This window comes from Myiozetetes cayanensis, unplaced genomic scaffold, assembly GCF_022539395.1.
Source record: "Myiozetetes cayanensis isolate MyiCay16 unplaced genomic scaffold, myiCay2020 scf31, whole genome shotgun sequence".
Taxonomy (NCBI): domain Eukaryota; kingdom Metazoa; phylum Chordata; class Aves; order Passeriformes; family Tyrannidae; genus Myiozetetes; species Myiozetetes cayanensis.
This window is the reverse complement of record NW_026087533.1, coordinates 6,288,757-6,315,668: the sequence shown is the minus strand read 5'-3', so window position 1 is coordinate 6,315,668 and position 26,912 is coordinate 6,288,757. Positions and strand designations below refer to the sequence as shown.

Below are 26,912 nucleotides of genomic sequence, written 5' to 3'. Positions count from 1 at the left end.
AAATCTGGCAGTAACACAAACGTAGGCTTAGGCTTTAGACATAGAATTTGCCTAAATTTGATTTGTTACTGCACTGTCCATGCAATTCTTTATACACACATAAAAACACCAGTGTTGTTATTTCCAATTTTTTATTTTTTTTTGCCAGTAACCCAGAAGGAACAGCCCCGTGTGCCTGTAAACACCCACCAGTACTGCCCTGTGCACAGGTCTCTGCCACACCAGTGCCCCACCAACTGCCCCAGTGCTCTCCAGCAGTCCCAGTGCCCCTCCAGCAGTCCCAGTTCCCCAGCAGCAGCCCCAAGTCCTCTCCAGCTGCCCCCATTCATCAGCGGATGGCGAGGAGCGCTGCTGCCGCGCTCCCAAACGATTCCCATTCTGCGTCCATGAACAAACATTCCCAAACAATGGGGGCCCCCGTGCCAGCGGCCCCGCCCGCCCTGAGAACCGCCCCGCGGTCCCGAGCGGGACTCGGCCAGACCGCAGCGCCCCGGGCCGGGCACAGGGGCGTCCCGCCGCCCCCCGGGGGCCGGAGCCCTCCCGGAGACGGAGGGGACACGGGGGACAGGGGACAGGGGGGACAGGGGGACACCGGGGGACAGGGGACACGGGAGGGACAGGGGGACACAGGGGGGACAAGGGAGGGACACGGGGGACAAGGAGGGACACGGGAGGACAGGGGACACAGGGGGACAAGGGAGGGACACGGAGGGACAGGGGGACACGGGAGGGACAAGGAGGGACACGGGGGACAAGGGAGGGACACGGGAGGGACAGGGGGACACGGAGGACACGGGAGAGACACGGAGGGACACGGGAGGGACAGGGGAGGGACAAGGGAGGGACACGGGAGGGACAAGGGAGGGACACGGGAGGGACAGGGGGACACGGGGGGGGGGTCCCGGGGCCCACGCGTTGCCATGGCGACCGGACGCGCACGTGGCTGCCCGGAGACGCCGGTGCGCCTGCGCCGCCTCGCGGGGCCTCCCGGAAGTGAGTCAGGCGCACCGGAAGTGCTGTGCGCGTGTCCGCGGCCCGGCTCGAGCGCTCCGGACACGGGGAAGGAACCGTGGGACCGACCGGGACTGACCGGGACTGACCGGGACACCGGGACACCGGGACCGACAGGGACCCACAGGGACACCGGCACCGCCGCCATGGTGAAGCCGCAGTACAAGGGCCGCTGCTCCATCAACCCCTCCCGCGCCAGCACCAACCCCGGTACGGGCCGGGCCGGGCCAGGGCGGAACGGGGCGGGACGGGCAGGGCCAGGACTGACTCTCTCTTGTCTCTGCAGATCGAGTCGGGGGCGCGGGGGGGAACAACATGCGGGACCGAGCGACCATCCGGCGCCTCAACATGTACCGGCAGAAGGAGCGCAGGTGGGCACGGGCGGGACGGCTCGGTGTGGGAGCGCTCTTGGCTGTGGGACCGGGAGCCTGACGCTGACTCTGGGACTCTGGAGCCTCAGCCTGAGCCTGACCCCAAGCCTGGAGCAGAGCTCCAAGCAGCCCAGCCACGCCCCAGAGGTGCAGCTGGAAAAGGCGCTGCAGAACAGCTGAACGTGTCCCTGAAATGTCATGAGCCCCAAACGCACCCAGAATTCCCAGATTTCACACAGCACAGCAGCATAGCTCAAAAGCTGCTTCCTAAGTGCCTGAAGAGCCTGACTCCCCCTGGCTCCTGCATGGAGGGATCTCCTGAGGGGATCCCCCTGTGCCCCACTCAGGGATCAGGCTGGGGAGCAGCTCCCACCGTGTCTGTGCTAGCGGGGGCTCTGGGAGTCCTGGCTCACATCAGTTCTGGATTGTTTTGCCCCATTTCCTGCTGCCTGGGGAGCAGATGAGGGGGAGGGATTTTGAAATGTTGCTGAACTTAAAGCAGGTCTGAGCTTGGGAATGCTGTGCTGATGAGTGCCCTGCAGAGCTGGTTAAAAGGCTCCAGGGAGAACTGAGTGGGGTTTGATAGAAAATGGTTCTTGATGCCTTTTGCAACCCCAGGAGCCCTCCCTGTGCTGACCCAGACAGCTGCAGGGAGGGTTTGGCCAGGCTGGAGGGAGAGCCAGGGCTGTGAGTGCCACTGCTGCTGTCAGGGCTGGATTAACTCACCTGCAAAGGCCACAGAACACTCTGAGCACTGGCTGTGGGTAAAGGGTCTCCCTGGATTTCGTGGTGTGCTCCTGGCCTGGTGCACACAGGTGCTGGAGGAGTGAGTGCACTGACACGTCCTCGTGTGTCCCTTAGGAACAAACACGGCAAAGTCATCAAACCCCTGCAGTTCCAGTCCACAGTGGCTCCGGGCACGGTGGCGAGGGTGGAACCAAATATCAAATGGTTTGGTGAGTTTTCTTCAGCTTCCAGAGCCATCAAGCTTAAAAACTGCTGAGCTCTGTGTGTTGGAGGGCATTTGTTCCAGAGCTGTGGTCTGAGGGCTGTGTGGGGTGGGTACTGAGCTGAGGGACCCCTCTCCTCTAGCTGTGCTCTGGGGGGTTGCTTTCCTTAAGGGTGGTTATTCTGGCTCCTGTGGTCATTCCCTGGCATCTGCCTGTGTACATGGATTTTAAGTGTCCTTAGAGATAGTTTTAAAATTTCCTTTTAAATGTTGGGGGAAAGAGAGGGATTGGCCTCTTTGTGCTTATCTGGAACCCCAAAGTCTCCAGTAAAATCCTCTGGTTTTGTCCCTGGTGTTTTTGATCCCAGACAGAGAGTTCCTGCTTTATTGTGTCCCCAGGGTGTGTGGAGCAGTTAAGGGGAGGAATGGCCAGGTGCAGTGTTTGTTTTTACATGCAGGAAATACTCGTGTGATCAAGCAGTCGTCCCTGCAGAAGTTCCAGGAGGAGATGGAGACGGTGATGAAGGATCCCTACAGGGTGGTTATGAAGCAGAGGAAGCTGCCCATGTCCCTGTTCTACGATCGGATCAAACCACACGTGGGTGTCACTCCCTGAGCAGGAGAGGCATTTACCTGGGAACGTGTTTCTGCTCAGTCTGGGGAAATGTTAGGTTCTGGAAGCTTTGGGAGAGGCAGCTGAAGTGGATTCCTTGGGGAAGGATGGTTCTGATTCCCTGTCACTGTGGGCATCGAGTGTTAGGGCAAAGAAACAGTGAGAAGATGTGTCATTTAGTAGAAATTGTCATTTTGCATTGGGAAATTACCCAAAAATCTTCCCTGTGAGGGTGGGGAGGCCCTGGCACAGATTTACCAGAGAAGCTGTGGCTGCCCCATCCCTGGAAGTGCCCCAGGCCAGGTTGGACAGGAGCTTGGAGCAACCTGGGCTGGTGGGAGGTGTCCCTGCCCACGGCAGGGGGTGGGACTGAGTGGGCTTCAATGTCCCTTGCAACCCAAACCACTGTGGGATTCTGTGATAGGTTATGATATTACCATATTACAATATATTCTCTGAAGGGTTTGTGTGCCTGCTGATGTTCCAAATGTTCTAATACCTCTAACAGCTCCTGGACTTCTTCTGAGCCTGCTTCACACTGCAGGCACTGGGGATGAATTTGAACGTGTGCTTTATCCTGTATCACAAATCCTTGTGCATGCAGGCTTCATTTCTAGTACATCAACTTTTAGTTATTGCCAGGTTTTTTTCATGGTGTCCGAACTATTATTTTGGACTCTTGGTAGACTATTTTGTCATATGGAAACTTTCTAAGTTTTGTGTAATAAAAATGTTACTTAAATTAGGAAAAGGTTATGTTAAAATGTGCATTACAAAAACAAATTGCTGCTTTCAGCAATGAATTGTTTGCTGTTCCAAGAAAAGTTGGCTTTCATTGGAAGCTTTAAAAATCTACAATTTTGATTGTAATTGTTCCTGACAAAAATCTGAGAATTTGGCAAGATTTGTGCTCTTGTTAGAAAAATAAGAAATGATCAAAGATAGCAGCTGAATTTTCATCATTGTGGCTGTAATTGCATTTGACACCATTTATGGTGGAAGAACTGAAGCATAGTTCTTTGGCAAGTGCATAGTGTTTCGTTGCTTATTAAATATCCACTCTTAGGTTTCCCAGAGCTTGAGCTGGAAAACTCAGACGTTGTTATGGACATGCCTGTCACTTGTCACAGGCTCCAGGGCTGTGCTGAACTCCGGGATTCTTCAGTATGTGTCACAAGAGGTGGAAAAAGTGGTGCTTGGGGTTTTTTTTTACCAACCTGTTTTTCCTCAGACCTCCAGGGTTCACATTCTTGACACGGAAACATTTGAAACAACGTTTGGCCCCAAGTCACAGAGGAAGAGACCAACGCTGTCTGCGAGTGATGTGCAGGCTCTGGTGGAGAATGCTGAGGCCTCCTCAGAGTCTTATGACCAGGACAAGGACCGAGACCTGGTGACAGAGGACACTGGTGTAAGGTGAATGGAAAGGAAAAATGATTCATTGTGTCCCTGTCTGAAAAGCCAGCCTTGTTATTAAAGACATGTCTGGTACATCCATCAATGCTGTTACTGTTGAGGACTAAGGAAAGTGAGATTGGCTGAATTTGGGACTTTGGCTAAATCCCAGCTGTTACTTGGGCCTCGTCTTCTCTTTTGGTGTAAAGGGCTTTAGAGAAGAGAAGACAACAGTGTGACCCTGTTTCTGTGGTTGCTGATGTCTCTGGTGATGTCTTCTAGGGATGAAGCACAAGAGGAAATCTTTAAGAAAGGACAGTCCAGAAGAATCTGGGGTGAGCTCTACAAGGTAAGCAGCATTTGGAATTGCAGCAGAGTCACATCTGTTGCACAGACAGGGGCTGCAGCACAGCACTGAAATCCTGTACAGCAACAATGAGAGAAGCTCTAGGAGAAAACAGAGTTTCATTTCCAAATCTCTGCGTGACTGAGCTTGATTCTTGAGCTCTTGTCCTGCTGGAACCAACATTCTTAAAATACATTATCTAGAGAAGGGCTGTCAGAGCGAAGATAACAGTTTCTCTTGGATTCCTGGGGCTTCACCACAAGTGAACCAGTCATGTTCCCTTAAGTTTCTTTTGGCTAAAAACATCTGGTGTGTGGATGGGTTCGTCTTGGGAGAGCTCTGACCCTTAATTCCCTGTGAGCCACCTTGGCTGCTAGAGAAATGGAGACTGAGAGTTTGTGTGCTCTCTGTGACTGTTAGGTGTGAAATTGCTTGACTTTTTGCTCTGAATTTCTGAGTGTTGTTTAAAACCTTTTGATTTGGATCTAAAAGCACTGGGAATGATCGAGCAAAACAGATTTCAGTAAGAGGCTGCCAAAACTGCAGGAGAAAGCTGTGAAACAAATTCACTTGGCTTGAAGCAAGTCATAAAATGACAGCTCCCTGCTGTAGATGCTTAGTGGACTAACAGCAGGTTCCTGCTTGGTTGTGTGTTTCATATCGATCCAGAAAACATCCTTTATACCCTGATCCATTATGAAATGGCAGAAGGGAATTGCTGCTAAATGGATGATGAACACTGGGGGTTTGTGTACTGAAGCAATTAGTTTTCCCGTTTGGGAACAGCGTTTTCTTTCCCTGGTGCATAAGAACAGGTAAAAGCTATTCAGCTGTCCAGCCTGAATTTGGAGGGCATTTAGGAATGGGGAGAGTAGAGCATCAGTAGGTGTTGGTCTGAGGGGAAGTAGCAGTTGTTTGTGAAGGATACAAGGTTTTTAAATTAATGCTGTAGTTTCAAAACTGACTGGTTTTCACTTGGGAGGTACAGATGTCTTGATTTCTGTAAAATCCTTTCCTTCTGTGTGATTTTCTTATTTTTCAGGTGATCGACTCGTCAGATGTTGTTGTTCAAGTTCTTGATGCCAGGGATCCCATGGGCACTCGCTCCCCTCATGTGGAATCTTACCTCAAAAAGGAGAAACACTGGAAACATCTCATTTTTGTCCTGAACAAATGTGATCTCGTTCCTACCTGGGCTACTGTAAGCACACCCCTGCCTGTTATTCCTTGGACCCTCTTTGTTCCTGTTGCAGCTTGGCTGTAGCTCCATGCTGGTCCCCATGCTGGTCTGGAAGGGTGTACTGCAACTGGGGCACTGGGAGCTCTCTGCTTGCCTGCTGTAAAAGTAACAATTACGATGTAAATCTGTCCAAGTTTGGCTGAGTTGAGCAACACTCACCAGCCACAAATTCCCTACTTCCTCTGTCTGGATTTAACAGTTCAGCTGTTGTCTCCAGAGTATGCTAAATGTTAGTCTGCCTAGGATCCATATCCACCCCAGCTGGTTTGCTTTATGTCGTTAAACTAATGAGTTTTAGCTAGGAGTGAAGGCGTTTTTGGGAAATTGTTTGTCTTTTATACAAACAATACTCCGTGCTTTTAGCTGTTGGGTTGGGGAAGTGCTTCAAAGGTTCTCCCTAGCAATGTTCATGGCCATCGCAGCTGTAAGCCCAGTGCAGACACTGTACCCCCCTCTCTGAGCAGAGGGTGTCACCCCCTCTAGCCCCAGGTCCCTAACCCAGTCTGTTTGCCTCTCCAGAAGCGCTGGGTTGCTGTCCTTTCCCAGGAGTATCCAACACTGGCTTTTCACGCCAGCCTCACAAACCCTTTTGGCAAAGGTGCTTTCATACAGCTCCTAAGGCAGTTTGGAAAGGTACAGAACAATTTTGGGGATCTGGGTGGTTGGTTCGGGGGGTTTAGTGTGTGGTGGTGTGCTTTGTTAGGGTTTGGGGTTCAGTTCTGCAGTTCTTCAGTTCTGACCCTCGCTCCAAGGCATACAAGGACATGTTATTTCTCACCAGTTACACTCTGACAAGAAGCAGATCAGCGTGGGGTTCATTGGTTACCCCAACGTTGGCAAGAGCTCAGTGATCAATACCCTGCGATCCAAGAAGGTCTGCAACGTGGCCCCCATTGCAGGGGAAACAAAGGTAAGAACATCCTGTGTTCAAGATACAAATAAGCACGTGGTCGAAGGCAGAATTGGTGTGGAATCAGCCCAGTGACGCTGTCAAGTCCAGCACTGAGCTGCACAGGCTGTGTGGCCCAGGAGCAGCTGATGGGCAGTCCCCTCTCTGAGGCACTGCTCTGGCAGCATTCCCAGGTTCCCACCCTGCCACACTGCAGTCGTGGGAGTGCTCCGTGTCTGTGCTCTCCTGAGCCCAGCACTGGCTCAGGCTCTGTTAGTGCTGGTTCTCTGACTTGTCCTCACAAACAGGACACTGAACAAGCACTGAGCAGCGGCTGCTGATGTGTTCCAGGTGTGGCAGTACATCACCCTGATGCGGCGCATTTTCCTCATCGACTGCCCTGGGGTGGTTTATCCGTCGGGAGACACCGAGACAGACATTGTGCTGAAGGGAGTGGTACGTGTCTGCAGGGGCTGCTGCAGAGCTTTGCTGTTGTCCATGCGGTGGGCTCAGAGGGGTGAATACACACTTCCAGAGGGCTGATCCTCTACCATGTGTTTTCAGGTTCAAGTTGAAAAGATTAAGAGCCCCGAGGACCATATTAGTGCTGTGCTGGAAAGGGCCAAAGCAGAGTACATCAGGAAGACATACAAAATTGATTCCTGGAAGGATACAGAAGACTTCCTTGAGAAACTTGCTGCTAGGACTGGAAAACTGCTAAAGGTGCGAGAGCTTCCTGCATTTGCAGGCTGGAAGAGCATGGGGCCTGTTACTGAACATGGGAAATGGGAGTGTTTCTTACAAGACATAGGAATGTTGCTTACAAGGCGTAGGAAGGTGCTGTGCCCTGCAAAAGTGGACATAAATTGTTCCTTGTTCTTTCAGGGTGGTGAGCCTGACTTGCAGACTGTGAGCAAGATGGTTCTCAATGACTGGCAGAGGGGCAGAATCCCATTCTTTGTAAAGCCACCAAATGCAGAACCAGGTGAACCGGGTTCCCAGGTGAGATTGTGATGCTCATGCCTCCTCTTCTACGTATTATTTGATTTTCTTAATGGAATTCACTGCTGCTTTTCCCAGAGTGCCATGAGACTTGGCAGTGACTGGGCTCTGCACAAGCCTGGTCATTCAGGTGACACTTGAATTCAGTGAGCACCAGGTTTGTGCTATGCTCTTACAGAGATATCTGAGCCATTACTGAATACCAGAAATGTCAGTGATTATGACATTGTCATTGTATTGACTTGTCTTTCCAAAGAGAGAAAATATAGAAATTGGAGATGATGGGACAGACTTTGTGGATAATATATCCATGACACTCTTCCTTGCAGCCTCCTGCTTTGGAAGAAACTCAAGTGACCTCAAGCCAAGATAATACTGAGGAGAAAGTCTCTGAGTCGGTGGCATCAGGTGTGGAGCCAGAAGAGAGGAACAGCACAGACACTGAAATCAGGCAGCTCATGTCCCACGTTCGGCAGAACTTTGGCAGGATTAACGTGGCACCTCAGTTCTCGGAAGAAGACCTGGTTCCTGTGGATGTACCAGGCTTTGATGAGACAGACAGTGATTCCTGTGGAGAGGAAGAACAGGAAGAGGAGAAGGAGAATGAGCAACATCAGGATGCAGGAGAGGAGGAATCGCAGGTGGCTGCACCGAGTGCCAGGGAGAGTTCTAAAGCAGTTCTTAAGGCTTTGGAGGACAAGATTGCAAAATACAAAAAATTTCTGGATAAAGCCAAAGCCAAGAGGTTCTCAGCAATAAGGTACCTAAATCTGTCCAGTGTTTTGCAGGGGGTAAAAGGGGTTGATGTGACTGCTGTAGTTCCACTCCATGCCTGACTTGCTTGACAGTTCCCCTGTGCTGCCTCACATAAGCCACAGTTTGTCTAGTTTAGCCATCAGGGTTGGAAATTTGGCCAAGCAGCAGTTTTGTTTTGAAAGGTTATTCCAAGAGGTGCAACTTTTGAAAGTTGCCTCTTAAGCTATGGGTTAGAAATCTCTTGGTATTCTGGGCAGCAAAATTGCATCCTTGGATCTCTCCTTGGTGTTGGGTTATAGCAAGGCTAATTCCTACCTCGATATGCCAGGTGGGTCTCTGTGCACATGCAGAGTATCCTGGCCCATAGAGCAGGCCCAGTTTTAGCAAAGCTCACTCACCAGCCTTGTGAGGACTGAGATTTCAAGGTTAAGGGTTATATTTTGTCTCCTGTGCAGCGCACGAGCCCAATGACTCCAGAGCCAAGAGTACTGCAATATGTTTTTAGGTGCAAAGACTGTGGCTTTGGTGCTGATGGGGGACTGGGATCTACTGGAGACTGGTGGCTTCTCGGTTTGTGTTACATCAACCTTTATTGCTGATTTTATCTTCTGTAGAATCCCTAAGGGACTGAGTGACAAAGTGTTTGCAAAATCCATGCAGAAGGCTGAAGAACCCAAAGAAGCTGAAGACAGAGGTAAAACAAAATTAGTAAATGTTTTTATTCTGTGTTTGGAAATCCTATGAACCAGAGAAGAAAGGGAGTTAGGGGGAGAAGCATCCACTGGCTCCTGTGTCCAAGTTCTTTTCCCCTGAAGCTGCTTAGATGTCCCCTTAGCTGAGCCAAGAGCTGCAGCTGACCTGCTGTAGCCTCGCTGTAGAACACCTGTCTGTGTGATGGGAGATGTTCCTGTGAGTGAGGGAAGGTCCAGAGAAGGCAAATACTGTGTTCCCAACAGCTTGGGCTCCAGGCTGCAGCCAGAGCAGCTCCCTCTCGCTGGGGTGTTCCACAGGAGGGAATGAGGGGGTTGGGATGTTATAAAAGCACAGAGAATACATCAGTCTGTAGGTTTTACTGTGGCTTGAGTTGCCTTAGGCAGTTTGATTAAAGGCATAGTCAGGTGGGAGAGCCCCATTCTGAAAGGACTATGGAATTCTCCTGGGCTTACTTGAGGCTGGAAGCAATCTCCTTCTTGAGAGCAGTTTTCACAGTAATAGCTACTGGTTCTCTGGTGAGCAGCACGCACGTTGTTTGGGTAGAAGCTGTTAAATAAGGCCAAAGGAATACATCGCTCAAGGAGTTGGGATGGTGACCCCAGTCTGAAGTTCTGCTAACAAATGGGTGTTCTGGAAGATACCCAAGTGTGTGATTTCTGCTGGTTGCAGGCAGCACAGAGAAGAAAAGAAAGAGGAAAGCAGAAGAGGGAGGTGATGATGATGATGACCAGTTGGGTAAACAGCCTTGCAAGAAACTCACATCCAAAGAAGTAAGTGTGATTTCTTGTAGTACAGCTGAGCAGGGAAATAGAGTGTCTTTTTTATCCGTGGATTGTCCATTACCACTAAAGAGCTTTGAGACTCGGCATGAGCAGGAGGGGAGTAAAGACTGAACTCTGTTACGAATGTCCTGTCATGACTTATGTCACAGCCCTCTTACCTGACTGTGCACACTGGGCTGCTTTCTGTATCTTGTTGACTATTTCTGTAAAGATTGAAGCATAGCTTTCTTTTTTAAGATGGGGGGGTGGGTTCCCTATAGATTCACATCAGTAACATTTTGTTGGAAATTATTTATTCTACGTAAGGCGTGTGGAATGTGAGCACCATTGGAGAGTGGCAGACATCGAGGCTATGGATGCTGGGGATTTGCTAATGTGTTTTGTCTGTGTTTGCAGAGGAGACGAGCCGAGAGGCAGCAGCGCTCCAAGAAAGTTGGAGTCCGGTATTATGAAACTCACAACGTGAAAAATAAGAATAAGAACAAGAAAAAAACTGGCTTGGAGGAACAAAGATCAAAGCACAAAAAATACAAACACAAGCAATAGCTGCTTATTCTATTAAATTTTACATAAAACAGTTCTAGTATGCGGTGGCTTTTTTTACTATAAAACTTGCAGTTCCCGTTCAAAGCCCAGTGTGACCGGTCTGTCCTGGCCCCAGGAACAGCATCTCCCTCTTTGTTTCTGCATCATCTGAAAGTTCTTTGTGCAGTTGGAGCTGATGGTATTTCCACATCTCCGTCCCAGGCCAGCAAATCCAGCACTGGCCAAACAGCTCCTCCAGTGTTGCTCAGTGGTGGGCTTTGGGTGTTTTTTTTCTGGAAACCAGCTTTATGGGATTTTTCACATGACTACAGGGAATTCTCTTTCCCATGTCTGCTTGCTGTGTAACCAGCTACTTACACAGGTACCTCAAGATCTCATTTACTTCCATGGAGAAGTGAATCTGTGACTGGCATGGTGTCCCTTTGTTTCACTGGAAACCATCAGGCCAAGAGCTTCACTTACAACTGACGGGGATTTCCAGGTACCATGGACACCGATCTGCAGGTACTCAAGGAAATACCCCCGGCCACCGAAGAATCACCTGCCATTTGTTTCTTGGTGCATGTGACTTTCATTTCTTGTAGACGCTTTTATATTGTTTTGGAATTTTCTACAACATTTTCAAATTAATAATATCAGAGAGATGTTTGCATTTAAAAATGTTTATTAGTTATTGCTTTGAAGGTCATTGGCACGTTACCAACAGGCAAGTCCCAGACACATTCACTGTTCAGAGCTGACTGCTGAGATGGCACTGAAAGAGGGAGCAGTAATTAATGAAGCTCTTGATTTTCAGCTCTTCAAAAGAGAAGGAAAGAACACAGTAATGCTGCCTTCAGTTACTGGTAAGTGAAAAGATCGTTGTAGGAAGACAAATCTTTGTCTAATTGCAAGCTTCTTGCTCTGACAGCTTTTCTGAGCCTGCCTCGAGGACAACAAAACAATTAGCTCTTTGCTGCAATGATGCTTTCAAGTTGTGACTGAAAAACAAATGAGACAGTGAGACAAATTAGATTCAACCTAAAAAATAGACCTGCAGTGCTGTGAAGGATTAAATTGTCTGTTGGATGTTTGCAGCGAGGAGCTGAGGGATCGTGCACTGCTGCCAGGAGAGCCAGGCCAGGTTTGTTCCCCAGCCATTCCATTCCTTACTACATGTTTTATAAATTAGCTTGTCGTTCCTGGCATTCTGAGGGGAACAGAGCTGGCCTTGGCTCTGTGCACTGAGAGACTCAGAATGTAAAGCATCAAGGGGGAAATTAAATAAAAGCTGTTGAAACAGTGGTCTGAATTCTTTGATTTCAGGATGGACTATGTGAGCTAAATTACATATTTGGCTCTCTAGCATTTGGAACACAAACTGACTCTGGGAGTAGAGGAGCTGGGAACAGCAAGTTTTGTGATTACTGAGACAACCTGATGCCCAGTTAGTGGAATAAGGGGAGCTGCCCCCAAAATAACCCACAGCAGTGGCAAACACAGCTGCTGGAGTACAGGTACTTCAAGGAAAAAGCTATGGAGTCAGGGGCAACACATATTTGATCTAACAGTTACTCTATTTTGTGTCCTAAAACATTCCAAGGCAGCCTGAATATGTGGGTTGGCAAGCAGGTCCTGTAGGAGAAGTGAAGGTAAGGAAAGTAGCTTGCTCTAAGGGAAATGTTTTTAGCTGTAGCCAGAAACATTCCATGACCTGCAGGGTGACATTCTTTCTTTACTCAAAAGATGTGGGATTTTTCCTTTCAAAAACAAAATATGGAGCAGAAGCTCTTCTCACCAAAGCCACATGCAAAAAGAATTACCCAGTCCCTGCTGCAGGAGTGTGCAGTTGTTCTTGGGTAATATTTAATGTTAAATGGTGGGTTGTGTTCCCAGAGGGGCAGCTTTAGTGGCTTTAATGAGAATGCTACCATTAGTATTTGGAGCTGTGGTGTTTTACTGACCTTCAGCTGCTGGTTTGTCCGTTTGAGGAACAGAACCTCCTCGTTGTGTTTCTTCTCTTCTATCTCTCGCCGTTCTATTTCCTGTTGTTCAATAGCCTCACATTTGGCTTTCTCCTCACTCACTTGCTTTTCCAGCTCCCTCCTTTCCTGTTCCAGCTCTGCAATCTTGGGAAAGAGTACGGATTTCTCACGTTTTGTTGCTGAATAAACTTTCAGTTAAAAGTGCTTTGTGTTTCAGTCTCTAAAGCATTTCACACACAACAGAACCACGCTTCAGGAGCGCGGTGGAGCCCGAGGACTGCGAGCCCAGCGTTTGGATGGTCTTTGCTGCCATCCCGCGGCAGCTCCCCCGACTCACCCGTTTTTCCATGAGGGTCTTGCCCTGCTCTGCCTGCAGCGCCTTGCGCACGCCGAAGGCCACGCTGCTCTCGTAGAGCGCCTGGTAGGCGGCCAGGGTGAGCTGCAGCTCGTCCCGCACCCGCAGCAGCAGCAGCCCCCGCTCCGCGCAGCTCACCGTCGTCTGCCGGATCAGCTCGTCTGCAAGGGAGGCACAGCACCCGCAGGGCGATCTCTGTGAGTGCTGCACACACACACAGCGCCTCTCCGACCTGTTGTCTGCTCCACAGAAACGGGGATTTACCAGAGTCGTAACTGATTGTTTTGTTACTCTGCAGCTAAAGGAGTGATGGTGCAGCCCCTCAGGTAACACAACTGGTGTTAATCCCCTAAAGCGGTAACAGGGAGCACCTAAGAACGTGTAATGAGTTTTTGCACTTACAGGGGAGCCTCCAAGGGATCCTGCTCCAACCCATGGCCACCCCCTGCGTTTGGAAGACCAGCATCGTGCGCTGCCAGAGTGTGAGTCAGAGAGGGTTCTGAGCTATTTTAAACGACCTGTTGGGTAAGTACAGCTAAAAGGATTTTGAGCGGTTTTACACGTGTCGGCACGTGTTGCCAGCCCTGTCCTTGGCGTGTGAGCAGCGGGAGGAGCACTGACCGAAGCACTGCGTGTAGAGCTCCCTGCGCACGGGGCACAGCCCGGTCTCCCGTGCCTGCCGCTGCTGCAGCTGTCGGTCCAGCTGCTCCTGCAGCTGCACGACGTCCCGGCGGGTGCTGGGCGCGGTGGACACCTCCTGCACCCAGAGCTTCTGCGCCTCCTCCCACTCCCTGCCAGAGAAGCACCGCGCGTTACCGGGCGCCCCGGAGCCCGCCGGGCGCTACCGGCGCCGGCCCGGCCCCGCTCACCGCGGCGGCAGGATGGCGTTCAGGAGCTCCTGCGGGTGCTTCGGGGAGGGGCTGACGGCACCGGGTGTCCGGGGCGGCGGCGAGGGGGTCCCCTTCGCCGAGCGGGCCTGCGGGGCGGGAGAGGAGAGCGCGGTAGGAGCGGGCGGGGGAGCGCGGCGCCCTCGGCCCGCTCGCCCCCGGCAGAGCGCGGCGCTCGGCGGCGCGGCCGTGCCCGCTCACCCCCGCGGAGGCCCGGTCGCCGCGCCGGCTGACCAGCACGGGCGGGCAGTAGCGCAGCAGCGACTCCGGCGGCGCCGCCATCGAGGGCGCTGTTGCCATGGCGACCGCGACGCCGCGGCCCCGCGCAGGCGCGGCAGCGCGCAGGCGGGCGGAAGTGGCGCGCGCCGGAAGCGGCCGCGCTTCCGTCGGCACGGCCGCCATGGAGGCGGGGGGGGAGCGGCGGCGGGAGCGGCGCCGAAGGGACGGGGCCGTGAAGGCCGAGCGGCGCAGCCCCCGGCGCAGCCCGTCGCCGCCGAGCGAGGAGCGGCGGGGCAGCCGCGGCAGCAGGTAGGGAGGCCCGGCCGCTCGGGCCCCGCGCACGCTCGGCCCCCGCGGTTAATCCCCCCTCCCGTTGTTCCCCAGGTCGCCCCGGCGGAGGAGCCGGTCCGGGCGGAGGAGCCGCTCGCCCCGCTGCAGGAGGAGCCGCAGCCGCAGCCCGTACCACGGCGCCGTGAGGGTGAAGCAGGTAAAGGGCGCTGTCGGTGCGGCGGGGCCCCGGTAGCTGTTCCCGGGGACTCGGCCGTGCCGGGCACGGGAGGCGCCTCCCCCCTCGGCAGTTCCGTTCTGCGCCCCCCGCAGCCCGTCCCTGAGCGGGGGGAGGCTCTGGGCGGGTCTGCCCTCCCTAGGCCGTGCCAGCGGTGAGCGGAGCACCCGTGCGAGCCCAGCCTCTCTGCGGCACAGACGTGCCTGGGAGCTGCACCCTGAGGCCAGAGCAGGCGACACAGCCTGTTTCTCGTGCTTCATTCGGTGCAGATTGTGGGAACGAGAGAGGTTCGGGAAGGAGACCCGTTTGTCGGGGCTGTGTCACACCTGGGCGCTCCCGCCCCAGGGTGTGCTGTCCGTGTGTGGGGTTGGGGTTTCTGTCCGACCCAGAGCCCGTCCCTGTGCCCTGCAGGAGCGGGACGAGCACGGCCGCAGGGCCAACGAGGAGCGCAAGCCCCGGCACCCGTCGGAGCAGGAGCAGCGGCGGGAGCGGAGCGGGGACCGGGAGCGGCACAGGGAGCACGCGGAGCGCAGGAGGAACCCGGGCGCTCGGGGCCACGAGCGGGACGCGCAGAGCCTGCGGGAGCAGCAGGCGGAGAGGGAGCTGCACAACGAGCGGCGGCGGGAGCACCGGCAGGGCAGCGCCGAGCACAACCCCGAGCTGCGGCCGCCCGAGGGCAAGCCCAAGGAGAAGGCGGCTGCCAACAAGGAGAAGCCGAGCTTCGAGCTGTCGGGGGCACTGCTGGAGGACACCAACACGTTCCGGGGCGTGGTGATCAAGTACAGCGAGCCCCCCGAGGCGCGCGTGCCCAAGACGCGCTGGCGCCTGTACCCCTTCAAGAACGACGAGTTCCTGCCCGTGATGTACATCCACCGGCAGAGCGCCTACCTGCTGGGCCGGCACCGCCGCATCGCCGACATCCCCATCGACCACCCCTCCTGCTCCAAGCAGCACGCCGTCTTCCAGTACCGGTGAGTCCCTGGGGGGATAAAACATGGACCAGACCCCCCGGAGCGCACAGCCGAACGTGGGTGTGAGGGCCGAGCACTGGAAGGGTGGAGGAGAGTTTGTTTTCCAAAGTCAGGGACACTCAACGTACCAGCACAGATTTCCACTGGGCCTGAGAAGGAGACTCACCTCTGTTCTTCTCATGACTTTTGTCATTCCTGGCTCCCCAACCCTGCTGTGGGGCCTTCAGACACGTCTGCGAGAACTTACCTTCTGTCGTACCTGGGAGTCAGCTCCTCTGGAGGGCAGGAGGAGAAAACATTTAAAACTATCTCTGGGAAAGATGCCTTTTTCCAGGCAGGAAAGCTTCCTTAAGTGAAAAACCCAAATCTCCTCATAGTAAAATCTTCCAGAAGAGTCTTCTACACTTACATTACATTAGAAATGGAATTTCTGTGTGACTGCCACAGGTCCTCTCAGTAGTGATGCAAAGATACCTGTAATTTCTCTTATTTAGCTACAAGTAGGGAAATCACACAGTGGGGTTAGACACGGGGTAGGGTGTGAATCTGGGCTGGAATCACACTGGGTGCGATTGGCAGTGAAAGCATTTCAAGGAGAGGTTTGTTGATGTGCTCTCATGCTCTGACTCAGCAGGGGGGTGCTGCTGCTGCCAGCAGCGGTGCTCTCTTGGGAAACATCATCTCTCCCAATGCAGGAGTTGCTGTGTGAAATCACCAGAGGCTTAGGGGATGCTGCAGCCTCTCAGAACCTGCTCTCTCTCACACAGTTTCTTGTTGCTCCCCTCGGCCTGTTCTGCTCTCAGCAGAAACCCACTCGCTCGTGGAGCGTGATTTTTGTCTCACCTGGCTTTGGGGCACGTTCCCTGTGCCTCTGTTGTGACTCAGTGTTTGTGTTTTGCAGGCTGGTGGAGTACACCCGAGCTGATGGCACTGTGGGCCGCAGGGTGAGGCCCTACATCATCGACCTGGGCTCGGGGAACGGCACCTTCCTCAACAACCAGCGCATCGAGCCCCAGCGCTACTACGAACTGAAGGAGAAGGACGTGCTCAAGTTCGGGTTCAGCAGCAGGGAGTATGTCCTGCTCCATGAATCCTCAGATAAGTCTGAGGCCAATGCAAAGGACGATGATGAGGATGAGGAAAAGGAGGAAGAATCTGACAGTTAACAGATGAGGAGGAAGTTGGAGAGGGGCAGAGGAGAGAAACTCTCTGCAGTTGAACGGGGTTGGGACATGACCACGGAGCATCACAGCACTGATGCCTCTTGTTGCCTTAAAGTCCTTTTTCTTTTGCTGGTCTGTTCTCACAGTTTGATTTGGGGGACTTTGCTGATTATTCATCTTTTATAGGTTTTGCATATCAGGAAATATAGCTTTACTTTTATTTTATTTTTCTCCCGACAAGGAGAAGAGCACCTGGACATGAAAGCTCTGGTGTTGGAAACCCTCCACACACATTGCCAGACTCTTCCAGCAAACCATGTCAAACGCAGATGACATCTGGAAAATTATTTTTATGACCTGTTTTGTTATAGCCCTTTGAAAATACTACAGACTGAAATGTTAGTTAGAGAGTCCCCGATGCACGTCCCGTTCGGTAGTTTGCCAAATTCCTCTGCCTGTTGGAAGTTCTGACAGGAGAATTTATCCAGGTCACTGCTGAAAGGGCAAAAATGTGGCAAAGCCTCTCCTGTATTTGTATGTTTCGGGTATTTAATTTGCCTCATGGTGACTGAGGGAGGGCATTTCACTGGATTTTTGCCTGGAAATCACAAGGGAATGTGAAACAGAATTTAAATGCTTCCTGGGATTTCAGGTGACTAGGCTGTGACGGGGACTGAGGGCAGGGTCTGCCCCAGTGTTCCCACACTCGATGTTGACACTGTCCCTGGCTGTGGAGTGTCTGGGTTGAAAGCTGGAGCTGTTATTTCTGCTCCCACCCTACCGCAGGGTTTGTCACGCGGAAACTCCTTCAATGTGGTGACATGTTTGAACCAGAGTTTGCACTATTTAAGTTCTCTTTTTATAAAAACTTACCTAAGTCCCTTGTTTAACTCAGTCTCCTCCCTGTAAAGAAATCGTGTTTAGGAAGAGAAGCACCAGTCCCACTCGCTGGGGGTTGCATAGTCTTTGCTGTCTCCTCCCCGTTGCTTTATGTTAAATGTGTATTTCCCACACTTCACGGGGTGTTTGTGGCCCACCTGTTTGTTCGTCCCTGCCGTGTACAGACTGTTCGCCAGCCGTTCTCGTTGTACAGCGGGCTGGAAACATTGACGGTGTAAATACGGGGCATTGCCGCGGGGTTTCGGACGGGGGTTTGAGCAGGAGGAGCTCCTTTATATCTACTCCGGGAGGTTTTTAAATAAAGAGTTTGTAAATGCAGCGCGGGCTGCTGTGGTGTCCCCGTGTCGCGGTGCCGGGGCCGTGCCGGGCGGTGCCGGGCGGTGCCGGGGCCGTGCCGGGCGGTGCCGGGCGTGGGCGTGCCGGGGCCGTGCTGGGGCCGCTGCCGGGGCCGTGCCGGGCTGTGCCGCTGGGGCCGTGCTGGCGTGCCGCGGTGCCGCCGTGAAGCCCGTGCGCGGTGCCGGCGCGGTGCCGGGGCCGTGCTGGGGCCGTGCCGGGGCCGTGCCGGGCCGTGCCGGGGCCGTGCCGGGCCGTGCCGGGGCCGTACCGGGGCGGTGCCGGGGCCGTGCCGGGGCCGTGCCGGGGCCGTGCCGGGGCCGTGCCGGGGCCGTGCCGGGCGGTGCCGCCGCAGCGCTCGGGGACCCTCCCGGGCTGGGCTGGGCTGGGCTGGGCTGGGCTGGGGGTCCCGCCCTGCCGGTGCCGGTGCTGCCCCCGCGCGGCCGCCGCCGGCAGCGCCCCGCCCTGCCCCGCCCGCGCAGGCCGCGCCGCCACGGCCGCGCTGCACGCCAAGGCCGGCGGGCCCCCGCAGATCCCGGACACCCGCCGGGAGCTCGCCGAGCTGGTGAAGCGCAAGCAGGAGCTGGCGGTGAGCGCCGGGGACGGGCTCGGTGCGGGCCGGGGGGCGGCCCCGGGGCGGGGGGAGCGGCGGCGGCGCGGCCGGGCCTGCTCCATGCACCGCGGTGTTCCCGGCAGGAGACGCTGGCAAACCTGGAGCGGCAGATCTACGCCTTCGAGGGCAGCTACCTGGAGGACACGCAGATGTACGGGAACATCATCCGCGGCTGGGATCGGTACCTCACCAACCAGAAGTGAGTGGCGGAGGCTCTGCCCGCCCGGCCGGCCCCCCCCACCGGCCCGGCCCCGCCATCGCGCCTGTCTCTGTTTCAGGAACTCCAACAGCAAAAACGACCGCAGGAACCGCAAGTTCAAGGAGGCCGAGAGGCTGTTCAGCAAGTCCTCGGTCACCTCGGCAGCGGTGAGTGCCGGGATGGGCACCGGCAGGACGGGCAGATGCTCCTGACCCCATGACCGCCCACATCCCCATCCCTGCCCCTACCTTGTCCCCATTTATGTCCCAGGCCCCATCTTTGTCCCCTTTCCTGTTTATGTCGCTGTCTCCTTCCCTGTCCCCATCCCTGTCCCTTGGTGCCCCGGTCCTGCCGTGCTGCTGCAGAGCCACTTTTCCATTGGAACTCCTGCACCTGCCCTGTCTCCCTGGCCTGAGCATCTCCATCCCACCCCGCAGCCTCTTCCAGAGCCCCTTTCCCAGGTGTCCAGAGAGTGGGAGGGCAGTCAGAACCCCAGGTCCCTGTCTCTGGTGTTGCTGCTGTCCCTACTCCAGACCCTCTGTACCGTGTGGGGCCACTGGCACTTCTGAGAGACATGTCTGTGTGAGCTGAGCTCTGTGATCTGAGCATTGGGAAGTGAATCCCTGCTTGCCTTGACATCCCTTTTGGTTTTCCAGGCTGTCAGTGCTTTAGCTGGAGTCCAGGACCAGCTCATTGAAAAGCGTAAGTCACTTCTTTGAAATTCTTCCCAAATTCCCAGAGAAATGACACTCTCCCCACCATCCAGCCCTGTTTCAGCTCTCCAGATCTGGGCTGGACTCAGTGCTCCTGTGCCAGGCCCTGTAGATGCTGCTCTGGGGCTGCTCCCGGCCGCTCCAGTGGGTGCTGTGAGGAACAACTGGAGCTGAACTTCCTGAGTACCTTACACACTCAGCAGGGGTTTGTCGTGCAGAAAATTAATTGAAGTGGGTTTTTGCTTTTTGGAGGAGGAGGCTGGAAGAGCTGGAGTGCCTCGTCACTGTAGGTGTGTCAGCCATGAGGGATGTGGAAAGGGGCCACTCACCTCCAGGATGTTTAAAAACGTTTCTGTGATCAGCACCAAATGGGATGTGGTTCCAGAGAGCCTCAGTGCCGAGGAGCAGCATCCTCTCTGTCCTGCGGAGATGTTTCCCAGGTTGTGTGATTCAGCTCCCAGTGCTGCAGGGCTCAGGTGTCTCTGCTGCTGTTCTGGGGTTGTTTCTCGCACTCAGGGCTGTGCCAGGGCAGCCGGGAGCTCACCCTGGTGCTCACCTGGGTTTGTCCCGCTCTAGGGGAGCCAGGCAGTGGCACAGAGAGTGACACTTCTCCAGACTTCCACAACCAGGAGAACGAGCCCAGCCAGGAGGATGCTGAAGAGCTGGATGGCTCCGTGCAGGGGGTGAAGCCCCAGAAAGCTGCGTCCTCCACGTCCTCCGGGAGCCACCACAGCAGCCACAAAAAGCGGAAGAACAAAAACAGACACAGGTCAGTGGGATCAGCAGCCTCTTGGACACCTGAAAGGTGGCTGGGGCTGGATTGAATTTATTGTCTGGAAGGAAACAGTAACCTTTGGAATAACAGGCAGCTGGGGTCAGTTGTTGGGGAGGTTTTCCTGGTTTGTAACTGTGCATTCCGTGGCATTCAGCAGGATGCCTGGGCCCTTTTATTGAGCTGGGGAAAGTGCTGAGGAAGTTAAACCACCAGCTATGGCACAGCTGTGCTGGGAGGCTTCTCCAGCTCTACTTTCTCTCCAGGAGGATAAAAGTGATTCCTTCCAGCAGGTCCTGACCTTCTGTTCTTGCTGCTTGGTTTCTGCAGATCCCAGTAAGACAGGAATGTCAATGCTTTCTTTGGAGGAGGGGGGAAAGCAAATGGGAATGTTTTGGGTGCTGTGGGCACTCCCAGTATCTGGATTTCCAGTCCAGCACCTTCGCGCTCTCCTGTCCTAGCCCAGCCTCAGTGCTGCCAAAGAGGAGTTGCTGTGTTACCTTTACCTCAGGGTACTTATTATTAAACTGACCTGAAATTGACGTGAAACAGATTCCCAGAACTCTTTCTGGTTGGATTTACCTGTCCAGCTCTGGGCTGGTGGCTCAGACCCTGCAGTGACAGGGCCTGTAAGTCAGGCCCTGAACAGGGAAAAACATGGAAATCCATGGAGAGGAGACACTGCAGAGCTGCACCTTCCTGGAAAGATTTCTGGGGCTGGGACCTAAGGATTAATAGAAATAATGGAGCTTTTAAAACTCCAGAGTGCCTGTGCTGACTCTGAGCTGTTGGCTCTGAGTAGGGATGGGCTTCCTCTTTGAGGGACTTGCCCGTGCAGTTAAAGAGAGAAGTGGTTTAAAGTGGTAAAAGTTTACAAGGGGGGCTGGGGGCATTTGGGGTGGGGACACGAGGTAGGTACACTGCTTGAAAAATGCTTAACTCCTTTTTCTTCTTCATTAGGTGTTGAGTCATTAGTGTGTCTTTAATTCTTAGGTCAGAATTTCCTCCCTACAGCAGCCTGAATTGGGCAAACACCTAAAAGTATTGGATGTCCCTTTGGTTCCTCACGAGCTGAGAATCCAAAGAAGTTCAAATCTCTTTTTTTGCCTATAGATATTTGGAAGAAGTTCAGGAATAACACAAGAAACTACATCCGTGAACAAGTCCAGAGAAACAACCTGTAAAACTGAAGTACAGCTTAAGAAAATTGCAATTTCAAACAAATTATAAAATACTCTCCCAAGCACTTCCCTGGACAAACCATGGCCAGCAACATGGTGGGGTGCAGGGCAGGTGCTGTAAATGATGTAAATCCCTTTGTTCCATTCCATAAACCCGGATTTTAGCAACAGGTTGCGTGGCTCTGGGTTCCTTCACATTCCTCCCCTCTACAGCTGTCAGGTTGGGCTGTTGAACAGAGGAGCCCTGCTCTGCTCAGCTGTGGCAGCTCAGTGTCCCCAGGACCTGTCAGACACCTGCAGTGCCGAGGGGCTCAGTGAGGCAGGAACTGACTGTTTGTAATGCTTAGGAGGGCCAGATAGATAATTAAAACAAGATAATTAAATTTTTCTGTAATAAAAGCTCTGTTAAAATTGTGATTGCTGTTACTGACTATCCCCTAAATTTTGGCAGATGAGACCAAACAGTTTTCAAGTATATTTAGCTTAAAAAAACCCAGCAACAACCCCATCCCAGTGATCTGAGTGTGCAGCAAGGGCATTAACAGTCCCCACTCCAGCCAGACCTGTGGGTCTGTGTCCTGAGTGTCCTGGCATGGAAATGAAAAATAAAACGAACTGTCGGTGTTTCTCTTTGTTCAGAAGCTCTTCCATTCACCAGCACACCGCTGGTTCCACTCCCCCATTCCTGGAGAGCCGGGAGGTGCTGGGAACAGGAGGGAGCTCGGCCTCACTGGGGTTCCTGGTGGGGAACTGGGTCAGACTGGGCAGCACGGGGTGAACGGGACGCAGCTTCAGGTACACACAGGGAGGAGGTTACAGGGCCTGTGCTGTCACCCTCTGCTCCCTCCACACCACAGGAAGGCTAGGATGGGGATTTTCTGTGTGCTTAGCAATTTTCACAACTAATGAGTATTTGGGGGAATGTGGAGCTGTTTTGTCTTAGCAAAGCAGGGCTGAAATGGGATTCCATGGTCAGCCCTTCCCAGCCAGTGGCAGCTGTGGGCAGAGCTGAGTCTGAAGGCTGTGCTGTGGCACCTGTGTGAAGGGGTGGGACTGTCACCAAACTAATCAGCTCTGGCCAAATAACTCTGGTGTCTCATTAGCTGGGAGGGCAGTGCTGGGTGGGGGTGTGGGGAGGAACAGCCCAGTGCTGAGTGGGTACCGAGTTCTGTCGCCTCTGCCTGAACCACCTTTGCCTTGCCCTGGCAAGCTCAGCCCACCCCTGCTCCCTGACCCCCCCTCTCTGGGTTTCCTCTCCCACCCCTGAGCTCTGCAGTCTCAGGTCTGGCAGCTGCCCCTCTCAGCTCCTAAAATCCCCTCTGTAAACCAACCCCACCTCTGTGCAAACCTCGTGTTCCCAGAAATCTGGCGGGGAGGGGGACCCCGGATTGCCATTCCCGAGTGCTTTTTGTGCCCCATCCTGGTTAAGATACCTGAAGAACTTGGTGGCGTTTGAACTCTGGCTGTATTATTTATTTTATTTTTTAGCAATCTTGCTAGGGTGGCTAATCAACTAATTGATTTAATTCATTAGTATATTAATTTCTATTGCTTTCTTCCTTTCAAATGCTGCCCCTCAGCCCGTCTGGCATGTTTGATTATGACTTTGAGTAAGTTTGACTTGAATTAGTACTTGTGCTGTGTTGTTAGTGTGTAGACACCAATGTGCCTTTTGAGACCTCGCTAACCCCTAGTTTATCTGTTTAATTGTAGGTATGTATATTAGGTTAGGCTGGGAAGTTTTTTTTAAAAACAGAAAAGCGTGATGGAGGTAACATTTTATTTAATAACTTCAGCAAAAATTACATTAACTTCACTCTTCTTTACCTTTCTGTTTCATATTTAAATAGATAAAACTTTTTAACTTTAAAACTTAGTTTAAAATCTGATTCTTCTGGCTTTGCTGCTTCAGGAGATTAGTATAGACTTTGATATTTCCTTCTGGAAAAATGTACTAAGCTCAGTACCTTTGGCTCATATAATCCCTGTCATCCTAACTCCTCTCCCTATCCAAGTGAATAACCCTCACACTATGTCTGGATAATTACCTGAGGCATAGTTACACCCCTGACAGATTAAATTAACATAGAGCATGCGTAGTTCCCCCTGTTCACCTGCCTAACTGCCCTGTGATTGACTGTGCCCCTTGATTAACTCTGTCTGGGAGTGGATGGAATCTGCTTTTTGGCAAATAATAACGGCTCCACTGTCCTGCTGCTCTCATTCCCAGTAATCCTGGGACAGCGCCCTGGCTCAGCCAGTTGGGAATGGATGGATTAACCGTAGTCTCTGTCGTAGCTGTGCCCTGTGCAGTAGCTCTGGTGTCGGGTCAGGCATTGACATGGACATTTCTCTTGTCTCTCCAACCACAGGATTGATCTCAAGTTAAACAAAAAGCCAAGAGCCGTAAGTATCTGTGCTCTGTCCGTGTTTTCATTGCTCACCTCTGCACCCAAGGGGCTGGCTGACTCCTAAGCTTAAAAAAACCCTCCCTGTGCTCTCATTTAAGTTTTTGTGGTTGAGGAGTGTCCTAGTGTGAGACCAGCATTGTCCTGTGGCTGTGACAGCACCTGAGCCCAGGAGGGCTGTTCTGAGATGGGGTCACAGGTAGCTCCTGTGCACTTCTGGAAAAAGCTGTTTTGCATCCTGTTACTTTGTCATTATCTGGAGCATCAAAAGCATCTGGTTTGAGTTGATGCTCAGGGTTGGAAGGCTCCATCCTTTTCAGTGTTTAGCCACAAGAAAAAAATCTGGTTTGCCTGCAGCTAATGTTGTGTGAGATGGGAGAGGACTGAGATCCCCCAGCTCCGTGAGCAGAATCAGAGGTGGGAAGGTGTTAACGTGCCTGTGCTGTCCTTTCTCTGCAGGACTACTAGAGCCATGAGTGCTGATGCTCCTAGGATTTTGGTCTGTGACTCCCCACTGAGAAGCCCTGAAGCAGGATGGCAACTGCAGCTGGAGTGACTCACTCTAAGGGACTTGGATGGGGGGAGGAAATGCTGGACCATGTACTTTGCATCATTTTTAAATCACCTGCGTTGCTGGAAGACTAAGGTGGTGTAGGTAGTAGTAGTAGTCCTGAATTCCTGACTGTTCTGTGTTTCCACCTTGGTCAGGAACTTGCTGAAATGGCTGATGCTGCTGCCCCCCTGCCACCTGCAGACCCACAGAGAGGCATTTCCTTTGCCACTGGAACTGGGGTAGAATTCAGTGTGTCCCATCCATGTTGTGAGACTCAGATTACTTTTGTTGCTGATACTTAGCTTTGTAGGTTTAGGTTTGGTTTTGGATTTTTGTTGGTTTTATTGTGGTTTTTTTAAAGCCAAAGTGTATAGTTAAAAGTTGACTTTGGGTTTCTTTGTTTAATCCGTGTAGTGGAAGGTTCTTCATTTTGTGGAGCAGCTTGTTTGATTCGTACTCAAGCAGAGAAGGTGGTTTAACCCTTTTCTCTTTCATTTTAAACACCATCTCCCAAGATTCCACAGTGCTTTAGGTGCAGGAAGGGTCAGAGCTTAGAGCCAACTTGCTCTTTGCTGTCACTGACTTTGGGTGGATTCTCTTTTTACTACAAACTTCTGTCATTTGTACATAAACAATAAAAGTTCCATGTTTGTCTCTTCCCATGGTTTGTTCAGTCCAAACTTTGACTCCTGGTGCTTTTTACTGTCCACCTGTTTTATGAGGGCTTTGCTGGAGTTCTTCCCCTTTGGCACAGGAGCAGTTCCTTGTCCCGTGGCCCCTGGGAGGTTCCCTTGGTGCCTTCTCTCCTCGGATGGCTGTGACTGAGTGCTGCAGGGAGTGCCAGGCTCCAACCTCCAGCTGTGCAAGGCAGGACTGGGATGTCTGTGGGTTCTGCTGCTGCTGGCAGATTGCCCGTGGATCAGGGATGAGCTGGTGGGGTTGCCCCTGGAGCAGCACAGAGGGGTGAGGGCCAGATGCTGCTCCCAGCTCCCGGGTCAGGACCTTGGTGCTGCTCTTGAACTGAGCTTTGCTTTGCTCAGGGAGGGGAGTTGATGTTGGAACTGGTGCTGGTATGTGTTTGTGTAACCCCTGCTGACAGAGAGAGCCTTGGGAAAGGGGCCATGGGACAGGGGTGTCCCTGAGCCCTCAGAGTGTGCGTGGCCCTTGGAACAACCAATGGTTCATCCGTTCTGCTGCACCTCTGATCCCCTGGGGCCTGGGGTCGTTCTCAGCTCCCTGCAGGCACCCCAGTCCATGCAGTGCAGGACCTGAGTGAAGGTGGAGGCACAGGAGCAGAGTTCTCCCTCAAGCTGGGTCTGGTCCAGGATCAAGACAGCTCCATGTTTGTTCCTGGAGGGAGCTGGCTTTTCCCACAGGGAGCCCTCTGCTCAGGGGCTGGTTTATCCCACAGGGACCTGGCTCTCTGTGCTTGGAGCTTGCAGCTGCTTCTCCAGGGCGGAGGGTGGAGGGGTTGGGGTGGAGCAGCTTAAAGGCCAAGCTGCAAAGCCGGCCTATTTCTGTGTGTTTTGAATTGCAGAGGTTAAATACAGGGGGTGGAAGATCTAGGAACGAGGCCTTGCTGCTCCACAGTTTTGGAAAAGAGAACTCTCAGCTGATGGTTTTGATTCCCTGCCCTTGGTAGAAAAATAGTGCTCCCATTGCTGCTCCAAGCAGGGATGGCTGAAGTCTCTGCTGCACCTCTGACCTTGAGGAAAGCTGACAGATTTTTTGGACAGAACATATTGGAGAAGCAGCAAAAGGCTGGTGTAGCTCAGAGCGCTGTGTGCCAGCGGGTTGTGTGGCAGGGTCAGTCAGCTCCACGTTCCCTGTGACACACTGGGGTGCTGCAGGGACAAGGGGGAAATGCAGCCATTCCTGCCCCAGGCCGTGTTTGTCACCGAAGGAGGGGACAGCCTGCTCTGCCAAGGCCCCTGTCTGATGGCAGCAGCCTGGGGGGAGCGCATTGATTAGAAAGCAAAATGGCAAATGCTTGGTTCAGTTAAAGGCACAGCTGTTCCCTGCCAGGTCCTGCTGCTCAGCAGCTGCCTGCTGACTCTGGCAGTTGTGCCTAAAATTTCCATTTGATTCCTGAAGATTTCTGTTTTCCTTCCTAAAGAGCCCGAGTGACTAAAGACCCCTGGCATGGCCAAGCCTGGGCACAGGAGTTAGAGCTGCACAGACTTTACCCAAATGCTCATGAAAGGCAAAAGTAGAGGTTAGAAGTCCTTTGCTTGTGAAAGGTGGATCCTGAGCAGAAAAAACAAGGGTTGCAGAGCAGCCGCTGTCCTTATGGCCCCCAAAGGTGGAGCAGGGAAATGCTAATCCCTGCGCAGCCTCGTCACCAAGAGGATTAGGCAGGAGTTCATCTGGGCCGAGCGGCCGCCGAGGTTTGTGCCATGGCTGGGTAAGGGGGCAGAGGGGAGGGGGTCCCTGCCGAGCGCGTGTCCCACATGAGGGGGTCTGGCCCCACAAATGCTCAGGCTCCCTCTCGTTGTCCTGGCAGGTGGCGAGCCGGGGAAGACACTGCCGTGTGGGGGCACCGCGGCTGCCACGCAACCCTTC

The 26,912-nt window shown here is 53.2% G+C and overlaps 4 protein-coding genes across 4 annotated transcripts; 3 read left to right on the top strand and 1 right to left on the bottom strand.

Annotated features, from left to right (window-relative positions):
* Positions 1-1,061: 1,061 nt before the first annotated feature.
* Positions 1,062-10,645, top strand: GNL2 (G protein nucleolar 2). Its single transcript, XM_050326322.1, has 16 exons — positions 1,062-1,221; positions 1,298-1,382; positions 2,244-2,338; positions 2,790-2,929; positions 4,176-4,360; positions 4,622-4,688; positions 5,728-5,886; positions 6,445-6,558; positions 6,707-6,835; positions 7,166-7,270; positions 7,379-7,537; positions 7,700-7,816; positions 8,146-8,576; positions 9,187-9,266; positions 9,956-10,056; positions 10,465-10,645. The coding sequence occupies exons 1-16, from the start codon at positions 1,158-1,160 to the stop codon at positions 10,612-10,614; spliced, it is 2,181 nt and encodes a 726-aa protein (XP_050182279.1). The 5' UTR covers positions 1,062-1,157; the 3' UTR covers positions 10,615-10,645.
* A 615-nt stretch (positions 10,646-11,260) lies between these two features.
* Positions 11,261-14,120, bottom strand: DNALI1 (dynein axonemal light intermediate chain 1). Its single transcript, XM_050326324.1, has 6 exons — positions 14,022-14,120; positions 13,803-13,909; positions 13,555-13,724; positions 12,916-13,094; positions 12,558-12,722; positions 11,261-11,594 (listed from the first exon to the last, which is right to left on the bottom strand). Exons 1-6 carry the CDS (start codon positions 14,118-14,120, stop codon positions 11,559-11,561), a joined length of 756 nt encoding a protein of 251 aa, XP_050182281.1. The 3' UTR covers positions 11,261-11,558.
* Positions 14,121-14,214: 94 nt separating this feature from the next.
* On the top strand, positions 14,215-17,896 carry SNIP1 (Smad nuclear interacting protein 1). Its single transcript, XM_050326323.1, has 4 exons — positions 14,215-14,348; positions 14,424-14,526; positions 14,956-15,515; positions 16,417-17,896. The coding sequence occupies exons 1-4, from the start codon at positions 14,221-14,223 to the stop codon at positions 16,679-16,681; spliced, it is 1,056 nt and encodes a 351-aa protein (XP_050182280.1). The 5' UTR covers positions 14,215-14,220; the 3' UTR covers positions 16,682-17,896.
* MEAF6 (MYST/Esa1 associated factor 6) lies at positions 17,096-25,009 on the top strand. Its single transcript, XM_050326105.1, has 9 exons — positions 17,096-17,106; positions 18,368-18,500; positions 18,608-18,723; positions 18,803-18,890; positions 19,380-19,425; positions 20,013-20,205; positions 22,970-22,999; positions 23,762-23,795; positions 24,257-25,009. Exons 1-9 carry the CDS (start codon positions 17,096-17,098, stop codon positions 24,263-24,265), a joined length of 660 nt encoding a protein of 219 aa, XP_050182062.1. The 3' UTR covers positions 24,266-25,009.
* The last annotated feature ends 1,903 nt before the right edge of the window (positions 25,010-26,912 follow it).

Excerpts from the sequence above, each read along its gene's own strand:
- GNL2 (XM_050326322.1), top strand. The coding sequence starts at position 1,158 with ATGGTGAAGCCGCAGTACAAGGGCCGCTGCTCCATCAACCCCTCCCGC. Across the intron at positions 1,222-1,297 it reads CCGCGCCAGCACCAACCCCG|ATCGAGTCGGGGGCGCGGGG; the intron begins GTACGGGCCGGG and ends TTGTCTCTGCAG. Across the intron at positions 4,689-5,727 it reads TCTGGGGTGAGCTCTACAAG|GTGATCGACTCGTCAGATGT; the intron begins GTAAGCAGCATT and ends CTTATTTTTCAG.
- DNALI1 (XM_050326324.1), bottom strand. The coding sequence starts at position 14,120 with ATGGCAACAGCGCCCTCGATGGCGGCGCCGCCGGAGTCGCTGCTGCGC. Across the intron at positions 13,910-14,021 it reads GCGACCGGGCCTCCGCGGGG|GCCCGCTCGGCGAAGGGGAC; the intron begins GTGAGCGGGCAC and ends CCCGCCCCGCAG. Across the intron at positions 13,095-13,554 it reads GCTCTACACGCAGTGCTTCG|ACGAGCTGATCCGGCAGACG; the intron begins GTCAGTGCTCCT and ends CCTCCCTTGCAG.
- SNIP1 (XM_050326323.1), top strand. The coding sequence starts at position 14,221 with ATGGAGGCGGGGGGGGAGCGGCGGCGGGAGCGGCGCCGAAGGGACGGG. Across the intron at positions 14,527-14,955 it reads GCGCCGTGAGGGTGAAGCAG|GAGCGGGACGAGCACGGCCG; the intron begins GTAAAGGGCGCT and ends TGTGCCCTGCAG. Across the intron at positions 15,516-16,416 it reads CACGCCGTCTTCCAGTACCG|GCTGGTGGAGTACACCCGAG; the intron begins GTGAGTCCCTGG and ends TGTGTTTTGCAG.
- MEAF6 (XM_050326105.1), top strand. Across the intron at positions 18,501-18,607 it reads AGCGCAAGCAGGAGCTGGCG|GAGACGCTGGCAAACCTGGA; the intron begins GTGAGCGCCGGG and ends TGTTCCCGGCAG. Across the intron at positions 23,000-23,761 it reads ATGTTTGATTATGACTTTGA|GATTGATCTCAAGTTAAACA; the intron begins GTAAGTTTGACT and ends CTCCAACCACAG.